The following is a 17,840-nucleotide window of genomic DNA, read 5'->3' on the forward strand; positions in this document are numbered from 1 at the left end:
CTAGCATAAAAGCATTTTTTTCCCAATTAGCCTCACTGACATATATTGTTTTACATAGTCTGATTTACATGGTCTGTCTTTAAAGGATGCATTGTTTAAAATCTATTTTCTTTTATAGAAAGATTTTTCTTCTATAGAGTTTTTCCTGGAACTACAGTGTAGTATCTTGATCATTGTCAATAGCATCACTTAAAATAAAACTGTGTACAGTAGTAATAGTAAAACATAATTTTAGCATTCATCTTGTTGCCAATATTATGTAATAGATTATACATAATAAAAGATGTGTTTTTTTAATTATTTTTATTTAAATTCAGTTTTTCATTTCACATATTTATTTATTGAGTGAAAATAAATTATATGACTGTACAGTATCCTTTTAAATCTTGCTTCAACTTGTTTGTTTCTCTTGGCTAAAAGTCTGCTGTTATCAACTGTAAAATGCCAGTAATATTGTGTCATATGATGCAAAATGGTTATGAGTTATGACGCGGTTCGGCGGCAAGCAATCAGAATGAAGTAGTCCACCGCTTGGGAGGAGTCCAGAGAACACAGTCACTGTGAACTTTGGTTCCGACACACAGTTGTTCCCAAGGCTTTGATTACCTCGGTCGCTGGATTTCCAATTATTTGCAATGTTTTCTTACAGGAACATACATTAAAAAAGTTACTGCCAAGTTACTGATGTGCATTAATGTTATATTACTTTTCTTTAAAAAGGTGGGAATCTCATGCGACAATACAAAACAGTATTGCTGCTTCAGAATATTTTAGACATATGAAAACATTTGATAATTAAGTGGAGCAAAGCCACATCACATGCAACTTGATCTTCCATTGTTAAATGGATTTGATAAAAAGTACAGCAGACAGCATTGTCGCCAGGGCGGCCAGAGCGACCTTTGACGCTCTCACCGCCTTCAGTGTGAACACACAGTAAGGCGTCATGTGTTGACATAACGAGAGGTTTTATTTTCCAATTATTAAAACCAACCAAGAACCAGATCACTTTTTTGAATTTTTAATATGTTCTGATATGGAAAACTATGGAATTCAATAGTGTGTGTGTGTGTGTGTGTGTGTGTGTGTGTGTGCGTGTGTGTTTGTGTGTGTGTGTGTGTGTGTGTGCGTGTGTGTGCGTGTGTGTGCGTGCGTGCGTGCGTGCATGCGTGTGTGTGTGTGAAATTACTAATTCATTTGCTAACGGCAACGACAACAAAAAATCCCTACTAAAGTTCAGATGTTAAACACATTCAATATAACTGTTCAAAACATTTATTGAAGAATTAATTCTTGACTTTCTTGAAGATACTTAACTATTTACCTGTCTGTGAGGGGTGTAATGACCAGACGTGGCGTGTTGCCCAGGTATTCATAAGAATAACAAAACTGGGCATCGCAGATGTTGATAAAGCAGTGTTTCTGCTTGTCATTCCAGCTGTGGCGGAGCTGAGAAACCCAGGCGAACGCCTGAGCACTGCTAACCTGGATAAAGACAGCCTCAAACATTTAATAAAACACTTCTGGAGGAAAAAAAAGGATCACACAGCCTAAATGCTCCCAACTCAATTAATTAATCAATTACTTGCTTGTCAATTTAAATCCAATTAAAATAATGACTGAGAAACTAAGTGCCAAACACCACTAAATGATTTAAAACAAGGAAACAGAGCATCCTTTAGTCAACATGATCATTATTTACACAGCGCAGTAAACATGACCCAACCTTCTGAGCGATGAGTTTGGAGACCACATCTCTGGCGTGAACATCTATGGTGCACAGGGTCATGATCTTCTGCCTGTCACCCGGGTTCAGTTCCCCCAATAACATGTTTATCAAGGAGTTTAGCTGGGCAATCTGGAGAAGTAGGGCAGATATTTTAGAGCTTCAGAGGGCACAATGATGGCTTTTGAGAGCATACAGTGAGCTTTGTGGCCCCTGCTTACAGTAATTATATCAATTTACATGCCAGAGAGAAGTGGATGGTAATAACTGCACTGACAGGGGCTCAGGGTCATGTGTTCATCACAGAAATCCCCCCACGTTTATGGAGCAAGGTCATATATTCCAGTTGGGAGGCCAAATAAGCACAGAGCTCATTTATCAATGTTGGGGAGACTGCGAGTGTGTAAGACTGTTTGACTATGAATAAGAGCGGCCAGCTGCTGTGTGTGTGTGTTTGTGAGAGTGTGTGACAATGAATGAGAGTGCTGGGTCAATATATGTGTGTGTGTGTGTGTGTGTGTGTGTGTGTGCGCGAGTTGGGGGAAGGCGTTTAAGAGGCGATACTGTGGATCCTTGTCACAGACAGGCAAATGAGATGTAATCTTCCTGCCTGTATTTGGTGTAAAAGCAGCTTAGGTTGTACTGCATTTATCACCCCATGCTGTCTGACAGCGACTCCAATCAGGGGCTTGAAGGGAAAGAGGCAGATTATTCAAACGCCGGCCAAGGACATGCTAACCTTCCCCACGTTTGATGACAGATCCTGACGCTGCAGGGATGATATGAACGTCCTCATGGCAGTCTACAAGGATCAGCACTATTCGCCTCATCATACTTACGATGAAGAAGCAAGTGCATGTTTTCAGAAGCTTCATCATCGCCTCATCCGTACTACAGACATGCTCCACCTGTGTCTGAAAACGAGAAGTCTAGCACTGCTTACAAAAGTAATGGCATATCAGAGTTTATACAAGAGTTAGAGAGTGAAATTCAATACCTTTGAGGACCTTTTTTAAGACTCCTTCCATACATTTTAAGACCTTATAACAGAGGTCACCAAACTTGTTCCTGGAGGGCCGGTGTCCTGCAGATTTTAGCTCCAACCCTAATCAAACACCCCTGAACAAGCTAATCAAGGTCTTACTAGGTATACTTGAAACATCCAGACAGGTGTATTGAGGCAAGTTGGAGCAAAACCCTGCAGGGACACCGGCCCTCCAGGACCGAGATTAGTGACCCCTGACTTTTAACCACTTTAGGTTTCAACCGGAAACACTGGCGAGATTTTAACTTACAGTATATTTACTAAATATTAATGTAAGAAACTAATTCAAAACAATATATTGAATCTAGCTAAGGGCGACGCAGTGGCGCAGTAGGTAGTGCTGTCGCCTCACAGCAAGAAAGTCGCTGGTTCGAGCCTCCGCTGGGTCATGTGGCGTTTCTGTGTGGAGTTTGCATGTTCTCCCTGCGTTCGTGTGGGTTTTCTCCGGGTGCTCCGGTTTCCCCCACAGTCCAAAGACATGCAGTACAGGTGAATTGGGTTGGCTAAATTGTCCATAGTGTATGAGTGTGAATGAGTGTGTGCGTGTGGATGTTTCCCAGGGATGGGTTCCGGCTGGAAGGGCATCCGCTGCGTAAAGTATGAAACTGAATATAAATATAAATATAAAATAAAAATATGTGCTGGGTAAGTTGGCGGTTCATTCCGCTGTGGCGACCCCAGATTAATAAAGGGACTAAGCTGAAAAAAAATATGAATGAACGAATGAATAAATCTAGCTAATTAGGCAGGTTGGCGCCTATAGAGGGGCAGAAATAATGGTGTTGCCTTGGTTACTGCAGCAAAAAAAGCAGTATGATGTCAAATCTAGCAGGATTTAATTGATTTCATAAACTACACAGCATCCTGATAATCACAGATTTAATTCAGGCAAACTTTAGCATACAACCATACATTGTATGATCAAAAATGATATCAAATTTAATACCTTGCAAAATAGGATTTAAGACTTTTTAATACTTTTTAAGGGCCTTAATTTCTTTATATTAATTTATCAACTTTTAATGAGTTTTAAGACCCCGTGGACAACCTTTGTCTATACAGAAAAAAGGTAAAAAATTGGGCTTTTAGAAGCATTAGAAATGGTAATTTGTTCTTGAATTGGAGTGTAAGTTTTTGATTTATTAACTAGCTCACAAGAGTATTTTGTTTACCAATGCTACTATATTTGTTGTATGCGTGTGTATCTGTGTTTGTTTGGGGTTTTTTTCTCAGTAAAAAGATTTGCTCATGAAAGTCATTAGTTCTTAAATCAAGTGGCAGAGGTATTTTTTACACTGAGAATAAGATAAGATACGTTTTTTTTTTGTTGTTGTTGTGGGTTGCAGTTTTGGGGGGATCTTTCATAGTGTAACATAGTGTGGCCAACAAAACATGTCTTTCTCGTGAATTCAAAATGAAAACCGAATTGTTTCTTAATGAACATTGATTTGGGGCGGCATGGTGGCTTAGTGGTTAGCACTGTTTCCCAGCAAGAAGGTTGCTGGCTTGAGGCCCGGCAGGACCAGTTGGCATTTCTGTATGGAGTTTGCATGTTCTCCCTGTGTTTGCGTGGGTTTTTCTCCGGGTGCTCCGGTTTCCAAAGACATGCTGTTTAAGTGAATTGGGTAATAGTGAATTGGCCATAGTGTGTGAATGTGAGAGTGTATGGAAGTTTCCCAGTACTGTTTACTGGGAAAGGAATCCACTTTGTAAAACATACTGTATGTCAGAATAGTTAGAAGTTCATTTCCCTGTGGTGACCCCTGATAATCAAGTGATTAAGCTGAAGAAAATGAATAAATGAATGAAGTGTACCTGGCAATTCAAAGACCCAAAGTTTGTCTGGTGTGCGGACGAACAGGCATTGGGGAAATGACAAGTAAATGGACCAAATACAGAGAGCAAGCTAAGAAATGAGCTAAAGCGGAATTATTTATAATGAGGATCAAGTCAAAAAAAAAAGAAAAGAAAAAAAAAAAAGACTTGAAAAAGACCCAATTATTAAACAATATTGTGCAGATTGTATACTGTAAGTGACTGACCTGTTTTTTGTTGTAGTCTCTGAGTGCTGTCTCAAATCCCTCAGCCAACCGTTCAAATGCCAGGTTCATGTCGGCGGACCACCAGATCTGAGAGGCAGTGAGGGCCACCTGAGCTGGCAGTTCCAAAACCCAGTGTTCGCGTGACCGTTCCTCATACATGACCACAGCCTCAGCTATGAGTCTCCTCATTCCCTCTTTCATCACATCCTCCAGACAGTTCAGCCAGAGCTCAACCTGAGAAGAAACAACTCCTTTAGCAATAATCAGACAATAATATTTCTAGATTATCCTCATATCCGGGCCTATTATTTACTTTTATACATATGGTCGGTGCAGACACCATGTTTTTTTTAACATATTTAAAAATGTGTAAATGAAGTTTTAATGAAACCAATTTTTCATTTAACATTACATAAAATTATTTTACCATATAGTTTAATTTAAAGTTCTGTTTAGTTAAATCTGCTTGACAATCTGCATAGTTATCTATTAAGTGCTATAGAAAAACAATGACTTGCCTTAACTTGCTTTATATGTTTATGTAATACCTTAATCTTTTATAAACTTCAAAATTTAAGTTAAATAAAAAACAAGTGGTTTTTATATTCAGTTAATTGGCATATTTGATAAAAAATATTATTTCATTAAAATATGTATAATGAAATAATGTATATATTTAAAAATATATAAATATATAAATATATTATATATATATATATATATATATATATATAATATATTTATATATTTATATATAGAAAAATATAATATAGAAAAATAAATATATATATAGAAAAATAATATATATATATATATATTATAACTGTACCATATATGCATTTATAAGTGTAGTTTTATAAAAATAAAAATAAATGTTTAATAATTTGGTTTTAACCTAAACTTTTTCTTTTATATTTAAAGTTAAAAATGTAAAATGCCCTATCATACACCAGGCAATACGGCACAAGACATGTTCGGTGCAATTTGTTGCTATTTTCAGACCAACGCAACCCTAATTTTCACATTTTGCACCACGTTGTTTAAATAGAAAATCCATTTGTGGCACTTTGTGGACTCATGGGTGTGCTGGTCTATAAAGCAGGAGTGTTAAGGCACATTGCCATCTTAAAGAACTGAAATAAGCTGCGTCACTGACAAAACCTAATCTAAAGTCCAGCACAGAGCGCGTTAGTTTTGCCTATATGGTCCAAACGCTTACACACTGCTTAACACTCACAGGATGTACAGCAATACACAAATATTTTACATAAAAAAAATAGGATTAAAAAAAGGATTAAAATGTTACAACAATAATTATTTTCTACATAAATATAAAAACCACTGCCTCCATGCCTTCTTCATTTCGGGGTGCTTTTTTCAGTTTATTCATGAAAATGTGCATTTGTATAATGTTATTATTACATGCATGTTTATATTTGTTTTAATAAAAACAAGTTTAGATTTGTCCACCTGTCGGTTTTGTGAAGAATGTGCATCACCATATAGGGCATAAGAATAGGACGTGTGTTTGGATATAGCTCAGTTTTTTGACCACACTTCATTATTATTGTTTATTTATTTGTTTGCTGGAAATTAGAACTGAATTTAGAAAAAGTTTTGAAACAAATGTTTGCTCTTAACAAACAAAATTAAATATGTCGGCTAATGGATGTTTTCAGTGGAGTGCGAACAACACCGTTTCCTTATCTATAAAAGTAAAGGAGTTAAGTAGAGTAAAAGTACAATAAAGAGTAAAACAAAATGTAAAGAGGCCGAATGGAGAAGGCTCATTCTTTATCCTCGCGCTGCAGAATGTCTGTTTAACCGTTTTCTCACTAGTAAAGCAATCGGTTTTTCTACTAACAAAGTCCACCATGTAATAGCAAATGTACCATGGCGTGACGCAACTGACACTTAAAGGGAATGGGAGCTGAGTCTCTGCACAACCCTGTTAGACCATGCGCCAGAGTGCAAAGTGTATTTTTACATCCTTAAAATAGCAAAAGTGAATTTGAACAGGCTCTTAATGGTTTTGCACCATGCACTTTAGACTTGTGAGCCTTTATTATTAAAATAGAGCCCATAGTTTAATATCTTAGCTTGATTTAGTGTTACTGTATTTTTATTACATTTTACAGTTGCACATTGCATATGCAATGCAGAATTCATATTTCATTAAATATCAAGTAAATATTGATTTAATTAAATATTTAAATACAATTTAATTAAATATTGACTGTATTTTATAGATATGCAATATTCACAATTTTATTATCATATTTAATATATATTCTTTAACGTCACCATGAAATGTAAGTTAAGTTTGTCCTTTTTCCCATACCATGATGTACATCCAATCGAAACAGTTCTGAAATGAGGTTAAAGGTTTCATTCATTGGGAACCAACTGGATCATTAAAACATGGGCTTTGCTAACAAAATGAAGGAAGATTGATCAATGAACAAATGCAGGGCAAAAATGAAATATTTTTCCCTATATTTCCTGATAGACATGCCCTAGAAGCATTTCATGTGACCAGAAATGAAGAAAAGTAATTTCGAGATTTCAGGGAAGGTAATGGTATTTGATAAGATATTATGAGGGTAAATATATTTTTAACAAATAACCTCTTGAGACCCCGCCCATTGACTTGTATTCATGAATTTTCTACTCTGTCAAGTCCTGTTGTACTGTGCAGAGGACATCCTGGGCTTTCTAGTGATATGTCATTGGTTGGCATGCTAGGAACCACTTCTTACATTGCATCCAAACTAGCACATTTTATGGGAAGGAGAGAGGTAGGTAAATTTTTGCTTTTTAAATGTTTTTTTACTATTATTATTACATATATATTTGTTTATTAAGGTGTCTGGAACAACACATTTAGCTTTCAAAGCTGTCAAATTGTTTGTGTTTCACAATATCATTCTTTTTTAAATGTCAACTATAGTGGACACCAGGACGATCTTATTGTAATTAATGACTGCATGTTGTAGGGGGCAGAACTGAAGCAGAGAGGATTCTCTAGTTGAGGGAGACTCTGACTTAGAGCTGTCAGATGAGGAGGGAACACACAAATTAACTATTATAGTAAATGCCTCAATAATAAGAATAATAAATATTTTATAAAATGTATACATTTTTTATTAATAAATTTATTAAATCAATGTATTAAAAATTAAAAAAATATTAATCATTTACTTATGCATTCTGAATGATCTTTAAAAACCACCAACTATTCTTAATTAACTGGTTTGTAAATAATGCAATACTTAATTTAGTAATGAAAAATGAATCATTAACAAAGTATGAAAACACAATCATTAGGCACATTATAAATGTGGTTATGAGTCAAGAGCATTTGTGGCTGCGGTTATAAACTGATTACTAACGTTTATTAATTTAGAGTTGATGCTTAACATATAATGAATAACTATTTGCTAATGCTTAATAAATGATTCATAGGGTGTAGTTATTATAAAGTGTTACCAATGTTTCTTTGCATTACCAAAAAGAGAGCAGGAGTATTACCGTTAAACAACTGAAACAGTTCAGAATGACAATCAGTTTTAAATCGGTTTTATGTTGAGTTTGTTTTGGATTAACATAACTTTTTTTTTTTTTTGATTTCGGCTCTCTTTCAGACTAAACTGTTTCAGTGATTTCAATACAAAAGGAAAAAAATGCATACAACCAAAATTTTTTTTTTTGTAATATTAATGTTGGATTAATATCCCTTTACAGCCATGTCATGTTGTCTGAGTTTGAAAAAAGACTTCTTCTTTGGGTCTCAGGAGGATAGTAGAAAGCACAGATGCATCATTTATAACAAGTACTACTATATAACAATAAAAATAAGAAGAGTACATTTTAATTGCATGGCAACTTTAACTCAGTTTCCTTTAACTATTAAAAGTTAACTTTTAAAACAGCAGAGTTTGATGTAATTAGATGCTTAATAGATGGGATTTACCGGTCCAACGCAGTCACATGGTGAACAGAACGAAACATATTCTCCATCTCTGCTGAACATTCCCACCGCAGATGTGGCCTTTTCCCCCTCCTTGTCAGAAACTGTAGATCAGTCATACTGTCAAAAAGCTTACCCAGGTGACAGGTAACCTAAAAAGCAATGATCCATAAAGCATTATTTTCACAGAACAATATACAGCACCTCTGAACATAATGAATCAATCTGTGCAGTTATGTACGGCATATCCATAGATAATGATATGATTGTGGATATATTTGCAATTCTTATTCTAACCGAGGTACAATGAGAACCAGCACTTTGACCCTGTTCTGGTTGAACGGTTCAGGAGAAAACCTGCTCATATGTGGGAGGATCGGCTCAAAGGAGGAGGTCAGAATCAATCCAACCGTAGAACATTCAGTTTTTTTTACCATAATGCTATTACATAGAGTAGGAATTATCACTGTAATGATGAAAAAAGTGTAATCACTGAGATAAAGGTTATTATACGCAATTGAGATGAGAGATGAAGAAATATGGTGCAATGTAAAATATCAATCACGACTACAGTCAGGAACGACTGCATACTTTATAGTTGACCTGTTTACGAATTACTGTAATCCTGAAATGAGAGGTGTAATTAGAGGAATCTGAAACTAATTAAACTTTCAAACTGGTTCAAACTAACACACAGAGTGTTATATAACGTTGAAATGAAATGCTGACTACTTCAGCAGTACCTGTCGAGGCTGGCGGCCCTTGGAAAGGATGTCCAGTAAATCAGCGGAGGAGAGAAAGTAGAAACGTGGAAAAGCCATTCTCTTGGCCTCCAGGTATTTGGCCAGAGCTTTCTCACATACAGCCAGTCTAGGATGGATAACAGGATATTAAAGAAATGTTTTATTTTTGTCTGAGGCAATGCACAAATAATGAGATTTCCAGTGGTGGACAGCAATAGGGATGCACGATATATCAGCGGCCATATCGTTATCGACCGATAAATGCTATTTTTAATGTTAACAGTCCGATGTCAAAATTAGGCCGATATCTTTATGCCGATAGATCATGTGATTGTACTGAACTGCCTGCCTCGCGCACGTGTGGGTTGAACTTGTTCAGACTTGTCCTTCAGAACTTTCCTCACTTTGTTTATTCCATAAACAAGTCCATTAAGTCCATCCTTTCTTTGTGTGGTATTGCTGTGCGTTAATAACTCAGTCAGTAACCATGTTCCTTATCATTGTATTAATGTTTGATAGAGTTTCATTGTCTATTTTGGTTTGAATTGCTTCAGGAAAGATATTACATGTGTAAACATAATAGCAGCGATGCATACGTGCTAAACAACTCGTTCGGCTGTTTGTAATCGAATATGATTATTTGTTCTTATCAACGCAGTGCTTGCCATGTGTTGATGATGTAAGATTGTTTTCAGTTTGATCGGCATATTTATAATGATTATAACGAGTGCGTGTGATTGTTATTAGCACGCACACACATAGTGTGCCAACAGAGCCTTCACAGCACCCCAAACACATATATTATATTATATTATATTATATTATATTATATTATATTATATTATATTATATTATATTATATTATATTATATTATATTATATTATATTATATTATATTATATTGTTATATGTTATGGTATATTATATAGTCATCGCTGCTCAGTGCTCAGGTGTTGTAACAAAATCTGACTCCGCTCACATGACTCTGACATGTGCACCAAATCACGTAGCGCCTGCAGTTAAACTTTTAAACTCACAGCACTTTATCAACCTTTCATTGAAATTTTTCCCACAATTGACAGCAAGAACTGAAGCGTTGAAGCGTTGAAGCGTTGAAGCGCTATCTGATTGACAAGCAGCACCTATATGTGTTCAAAAGAATCTAAAACGGCAAATGTATGCCGCATTTTCTAAATTGACCTTAGCTGTATAGCTTTTCGGTTGCATGGTGGCACTGAACTGCCAAAACACCCTCTCAAAAACACTTTTTCTGGCAATAAACACATGTGCATATGTACATTACTGTAACACGTTTTATTCGAGAACATTTGAGTTGGTTTCAGTTCTTAAATTAAAATATATTGATTTTACTTGCTTGTAAATTAAATTCCATTTTGTTTTTTAACCTATTAACTTATTTTTATGCAACAGTCAAGTTGCATGATAATTTGCTATGTGAAGAAAAGGAAATAAGTTGTTTTTGGCATGCTGATTTATGTGAAATTGTGAATATATAATCACCTTGCAATTTTGAAATTATAGCTTTTATGCTTTGAGTAGGCTATTAAGTTCATAATATCAGTTACATATTTCATGAAGTTTTTTTTTAAATAAAACCAGTTATTTACTGTATAAAAATATCACATTTTGAAATATTTTTGTTTATCAGCTATAGTATATTGGTTAACGGCCTAGAAATCTTAAGAGTTATCGGTTATCAATATCGGCTAAAAAAATCCATATCGGTGCATCCCTAGACAGCAACAAAGTATTTTTAATTCATTGGTGCACCTTAGTATATTTTTTAACACAGTGTCTTTATTGAAATATTGTGTACTCGTATTTTGGAAAATGTTTACTTTTACTCTATAATAATGCACTTTTTAATCTACTACATAAATACTGCAGAATAAAAAGTTTCAGAATGAAAAGTTATTAACAGGATAAAGTGTGACCTGTTTATAGATGCTTGATGTCAGAGGTGTTAAATTTGTGAACAGGCCGATTCATTGACATTCTTTCATCAACTGGACTTATATGATTGTCTCAAGTCAGAGACTAATTCAAATGATTCAGTCAGAGTGACTCTAGAGTGAATGACTCACTGAATCAAATGATCAGGTCAGAACAAGTCTCCAGCTAACGATTCACTAAACTCACAGATCTGACTGAAAATGTGCCAAGAACAAGAAACGCTCTGTGCTTCACAGCCCATGTCTAATGGTGAAAGATAGTTACTAATGCCAAATCAGTTTTGGCAATAAAAAAATTAAGCATAAAAAAAATCTAATTTATTTCTTTATTGTTATTTCATTCAAGTATGTGAATTGTGAATAATATTAAACACGATAAGATCTTTAGATGACACAAGCAAATCATTCCTGTTCAAATTTAACATTCCTTATTCAGATTTTTAATAAGAAAGACGTGTGCTTTCCACTTCCATTATTCATATATCATAAATCACAAGACAAATGATAAACAAGTGACATATGTTTACATTAAAGATTGGTAGGAGTGGTATTAACGTGATTACAGTGTTTAAATTGATGTAATTATGGTTAATTATGAAATTATGGAATTTTGAGCTTAATAACATTAGTTTTATAAGTACTGTGTACATAAGGTAAAGTTGAATTGCAATTTTGCCAAAATTCTTTTAGATTTGGAAAATAAATAAATAAATAAATAAATAAATAAAATATCACAGACCTCCTTTGCAGATCTTCAAGTGTTGGTAGAAGATTGGGTCTGTTGGTTGCAGCAATGACATTTTTCGTATTGACACTTTTAAACATAAGGTCCTACACACATCAACACACAAAGAAACACACACAGTACAATAAATCATACACTTGGCATATGAATTTTTCTTCACTGTAAACATATTGTCACCATAAAACAACATATATACAGTTGAAGTCAGAATTATTAGCCCACCTTGAATTATTAGCCGCCCTGTTTATTTTTTCCCCCAATTTCTGTTTAACGGAGAGATTTTTTCAACACATTTCTAAACATAATAGTTTTAATAACTCCTTTCTTATAACTGATTTATTTTATCTTTGTAGTAAATATTATTTGACTAGATATTTTTCAAGACACTTCTATACAGCTTAAAGTGACATTTGAAGGCTTAACTAGGTTTTTTAGGTTAACTAGGGGGGTTAGGGTAATAAGGCAAATCATTGTTTAACAATGTTTTGTTCTGTATACTATCAAAAAAAGATATAGCTTAAAGGGGCTAATAATTTTGAGCTTGAAATGGATAAAAAAAAAAACAGCTTTTATTCAAGCCAAAATAAAACAAATTAGTCTTTCTCCAGAAGAAAAAAATATTATTAGACATACTGTGAAAATTTCCTTGATCTGTTAAACAATATTAAAAAATAAATAAATAAATAAATCAAAGGGGGCTAATAATCCTGACTTCCACTGTATGTTCATCCAAATAAATTAAACAAATATATATCCCACTTCACATTTTATTAACTATGGTACATAAATGTAAAAGAAGTGAAGTAGTGAAGAAGTGAATTGCATCAAAATATTAATTTAAATGTTAATAGTTAAAGACATAAAGATATGGTGAATTTAATTAAATTGAGTTAAACAGTTAATCTTTGGTGTAATATAATATCTGATATATGACAACATTGTATGCTTAAAGTATTATCATTTGACTATTTGACAATTTTATTTCCTTTTTTTTACTGTTGTTTAATTACTTATTGATAGCGGCTTATTTGTAAAAATTGAAGTGTATATGAAAATTATATTTGATGAAAGATTATATTCTCTAGGAATTAATCCATGGTTTTAGCACCAGTATATTTTTATAGAATTAAAAATGAATACAGACCACTTGAAAATTTTTTAAATCTTGATGTTAGTCAACATAAAATTATGGAAAACATATAGTGTACCCTAAAACCTTGCAGCGTGCAGTATCAGTTGCATAAAGTTGAAGTCAGAATAATAAGTCCTCCTGAATGTTTGGACCCCTATATATTTTTCCCCAATATCTGTTAAACAGAAAGAAATTTATTTTAACACAAATAGTTTTAATAACCAATTTCTTATAACTGATTTATTTTATCTGTACTGAGATGACAGTACATAATATTTTACTAGATTTTTTCAAGATGCAAGCTTAAAGTGCAATTTAAAGGTTTAACTAGGTAAATTAGGTTAAAGTTGGGGTAATTAGGCAAGTTATTGTATAACAGTGTTTTGTTCTGTAATAAAAAAATATTGCTTAAGATGGCTATTAATACTGACCTTAAAATGTTTTTTTTTTTTTTTTCAAAAAATAAAAACTGATTTTAGTGTAGTCGAAATAAAACAATTAAGACTTTCTCCCGAAGAAAAGAAATATAAAGGAAATACTGTGAGAGATTCCTAGCTCTGGTAATCATTGTTTGGGAACTATTTAAAAAAAATTAAGAAATCACAGGGGGGCTAACAATTGTGACTTTAACTGTATGAGGTTAAATCCAGCTGACCTTAAAGTCTGAATCGATGGAGCTGAACTGCTGTGCCTCCTCTGGCAGCTGCTGTTGGATGTCTTCGGAGCTCATGAAGATGCTTTCCAGATGAGCCCAGGTCCTCTGCACCTCCAGCCACAGCAGCAGCACTGAGTCAGCCTGAGTCAACTGGGCCTGCAGCTCCAGCACCTGCTCATGGAAAAACACTGCCTGCTTACTGTACAGCAGCACCTGCAACTGCACCTGGCAAAAAACAGACACAGATGCACATTCAGAGCCAGCAGTGAATTAGAACAGATCCTAGTACAGTTTAGGCAAGTGCCATTTAATTCCATTCAATTCATGTTTATTTCTATAGCACTTTTACAATGTAGACTGTCAAAGCAGCTTAATAAAATGTAGAAGCTCTAATTGAAACTGTGTCAGTCCAGTTTTCAGAGGTGAAGTTCACTAGTTCAGTTCAGTGTGGTTTAAAATTCAAGTCCAAACACTGAAGAGCAAATCCTTCGATGGCCAGCTCCACAAGTCCCAAACCAAGCAAGCCAGTCGCGACAATAAGTCAATATATTTTCTTAAGGGTACAGCACTTGCTTAGAAGAAAGCATGTCATTTGTTCAACATTTTGGTATGTAACAGCCATATTCCAAAATTAATTGAATTCATTACTTTCTTCAAAATCCAACAAACAAATTACAATGTGAAATATGATTGCTTCAAATATTTGCTAAAGAATGAACAGAAAAATAAGTACTGCTCAATATTTTGATTAAGCACCTTTAGCTCCAATTACAGTCTCAAGTCTTGAGAACAATGCTAGAAGCTTCATAGGACCTTCCTCCTGAGCTTCATCAGGTTGGATGGGTGATTTTAAGATCTCTATGCAGATGTTCAATTGGGTTCAGATCTGGACTCTGGCTGGGCCACTCAAGGACATTCACAGTGTAGTCCTGTAGACAATCCTGTTAAGTTTCGTATTGAATTTAAAATATTGCTTCTTACATAAAAGCTTTAAATAATCTAGCTCCTGTTTATCTAACCAACATTCTGTCTCGCTACAGTCCAACTTGCTCTTTAAGATCTCAAAACTCAGGGCTTCTGGTAGTACCTAGAATAGCAAATTCTAGTAAAGGAGGTCGAGCCTTCTCATTTATAACTCCTAAACTAAGGAATAGCCTTCCTGATAACATCCGTAGCTCAGACACACTCTCCCAATTCAAAACTAGATTAAAGACCTATCTTTTTAGTAAAGCATACACTCAGTGCACCACTTAGCAGGTTTCCACACAGGTTTCAGCATCTTGTTTATATACACTATGAACATCAGCTACGCTAATTATTCTCTTTATTCTCCATTTCCACCTAGGGATACTCTTCCCGAGGCCCTCAAACTATGCAGAGTCACTGATTCAATCGAAGACCAACGACGAGATGTTTCCAAGGTTTCCATATCCTGGACCAGGCCGTATCCTGAGCAGCTACTGTGGTGGTCATGGAGGAGTGGAGAACATGAGACTGATTCCTGTGACACTCCAGGGACAAGACGAGTCTTCGCTGAGGCCAGCTTCCAGCCTCTGCCGCTGAGACTGCATCTCTGCACAAGGCGTTTAGTCAGCGGAGAAATTAAAATGGTCGTGCCCAAAAGAGTCTGGTTTCCCTCAAGTTTTTTTTTTTTTACTTTCGCCAATTAGTGAAGTTTTTTCCCTCTCCGCTGTCGCCACTGGCTTGCATGGTTTGGGATCTGTAGAGCTGCGCATCGTTGGATTTGCTCTTCAGTGTTTGGACTCTCAGTAGTTATTTTTAAACCACACTGAACTGAGCTCAACTCAACTGAACTTAAACACTAAAAACTGAACTACACTGTTCCAATTTATTATGACCTTTTATGTGAAGCTGCTTTGACACAATCTACATTGTAAAAGCGCTATACAAATAAAGGTGAATTGAATCGAATCCTTTGTTATATAATGGCTGTGTGCTTAGGGTTGTTGTCCTGATGAAAGCTGAACCATTGCCCCAGTCTTTAGTCCAGAGCATTTTGGAACAAGTTTACATTAAGGATATTTCTGTAAATTGCTGCTTTTATCTTTCCATTGAAAACATCTCTGCTGCACACCTTACTGTAGGGATGGCCTGTTGATAATCGGTGCCTGGTTTCTTTCAGACTAAGAGGTCAATCTTTAGCAATCTTCACATAGCTGATTTAATTAGGCCCTAATGCAGTGTAAAGACACTTTTCTGCATTAAATAGTCTGTGAAACTTCATCAAATAGTGGTTTTATGCCATTTCAGGCTTGGTCTCTTTGCCACCATTGCTGTGTAGATGCCTTTTGTTTCTTCAGTTCTTAGAATTTAGTTTCTTATGGTCTTAGAGAGCTTCAGGTGCCTTTGACAAGCTCCAGGTGGACTGCAGTGGAGATTGAGGATTGTACCATACAGGGGTGCGTTTCCCAAACAACAACGTAACTCGGAAAAGAATGATGAAGTGACGAGTGTTTCCCAAAAGCCGTAGTTGCTCTGTCGCAGATCCATTGTTTGAACCACGTTAGTTATAACAAAAAATGCCCATAATGATGCTCTAAATGGGGTGGAGTAACAACTTCTTTAGAGAAGAACTCCATAATTTATTTGTGCAAATTATATTGTTTCACATGCAAACGTAAAATGCATAAAAAAAATCCAATATTACTTTTGGTAAAAACATGCACTCGTTTTCCATATTAATTGAAATGTATGTAAATGGCACATATGGGGCCTGTGCTTCCTTTACAAATATTATTGAGAACATTCTATTCTAAAACAATAAAATACTTACAAAAGCTAACATGTATTCCAATATCATATATACATCATATAAAGAAATAAATAATGAGGCTATTTATTAAAAAAATTAATTTAATATTTATTATATATTAGGAAATTAAAAATTATACTTTAATAATAATATTAATGATGATGATGATGATGACAATTATTATTACTATTATTATTAATAATCATTAGTATAAGTAGGATATTGTTTATTTATTTATTTATTTTTTAAGTCTACTTTTTACAATTTGACACATGCAAACCACTGCAGAAATGTTCTAACCAACAGGTCCATGTCACATACAGTACAGACACTTAATAAAAAACCTCCTATAAATTAAAACCATTAACGTATACTATGTTTTTTTGTTTTCAGTAGCGTTGGAAACGTAACGTAAACTCTGCTTTTAAATAATAGGTCACCTATAGCTTTCGTCATGAGCCATGGCTGTGTTTAAAATGACAGCAATGTTTTCAAACTGCACTACGAAGGCAAATCAATTGTAAACATGAAGATCGCTTAAACTGAACTGCAAAAATACTTTGAAAGCAAATTACACCTAAGAGTGATGAGTTTTCATGCTTTTAAGAAAAAGAAAATTCCAAGTTTAAATGTTAACATGTTCTAAAAGAATAGGGCATGGGGATAACTGGGAATAGAAGACAGTCAAGAACTATGTTTCCTACTACAGCTCCAGAGGTGTAGTTGCAAGCATACAAGTTTGCGACGCAGTTTGCGAATGTTCATTGGAACGACGGACTTGAAAAACACCAAATCAACGAACTATGTTTGTAACAACGGAACTTGCAACCTTATTTGGCTAACGATGGTTTTCGGAAATGTACACCAGGTCTAAGAAGTGGAATGCAGCAGAGATGGTTCTTCTTCTGGGAGGTTGTTCTTCACAGAGCAATACAGAAACTCTTTCAGAGTGACCATCAGGTTCTTTGTCACCTGCTTGACTAAAGCCCCTCTCCCACTCTAGGAAGACTTCATCTGTAAACTGCATCCAATGACA

The 17,840-nt window shown here is 34.9% G+C and overlaps 1 protein-coding gene across 1 annotated transcript in view; it reads right to left on the reverse strand.

Moving 5' to 3' along the window:
• The window catches only part of LOC130243144 (dynein axonemal heavy chain 11), a 140,820-nt gene that overhangs the window by 97,680 nt on the left and 25,300 nt on the right, over positions 1 to 17,840 (reverse strand). The window contains 8 exon segments of the mRNA XM_056475211.1: positions 1,325 to 1,485; positions 1,727 to 1,858; positions 4,814 to 5,047; positions 8,787 to 8,884; positions 8,887 to 8,935; positions 9,527 to 9,653; positions 12,239 to 12,330; positions 14,032 to 14,256. Coding sequence (XP_056331186.1) covers positions 1,325 to 1,485; positions 1,727 to 1,858; positions 4,814 to 5,047; positions 8,787 to 8,884; positions 8,887 to 8,935; positions 9,527 to 9,653; positions 12,239 to 12,330; positions 14,032 to 14,256 — 1,118 coding nt within the window.

This window comes from Danio aesculapii, chromosome 16 (genome assembly GCF_903798145.1).
Source record: "Danio aesculapii chromosome 16, fDanAes4.1, whole genome shotgun sequence".
Classification (NCBI taxonomy): Eukaryota; Metazoa; Chordata; class Actinopteri; order Cypriniformes; family Danionidae; genus Danio; species Danio aesculapii.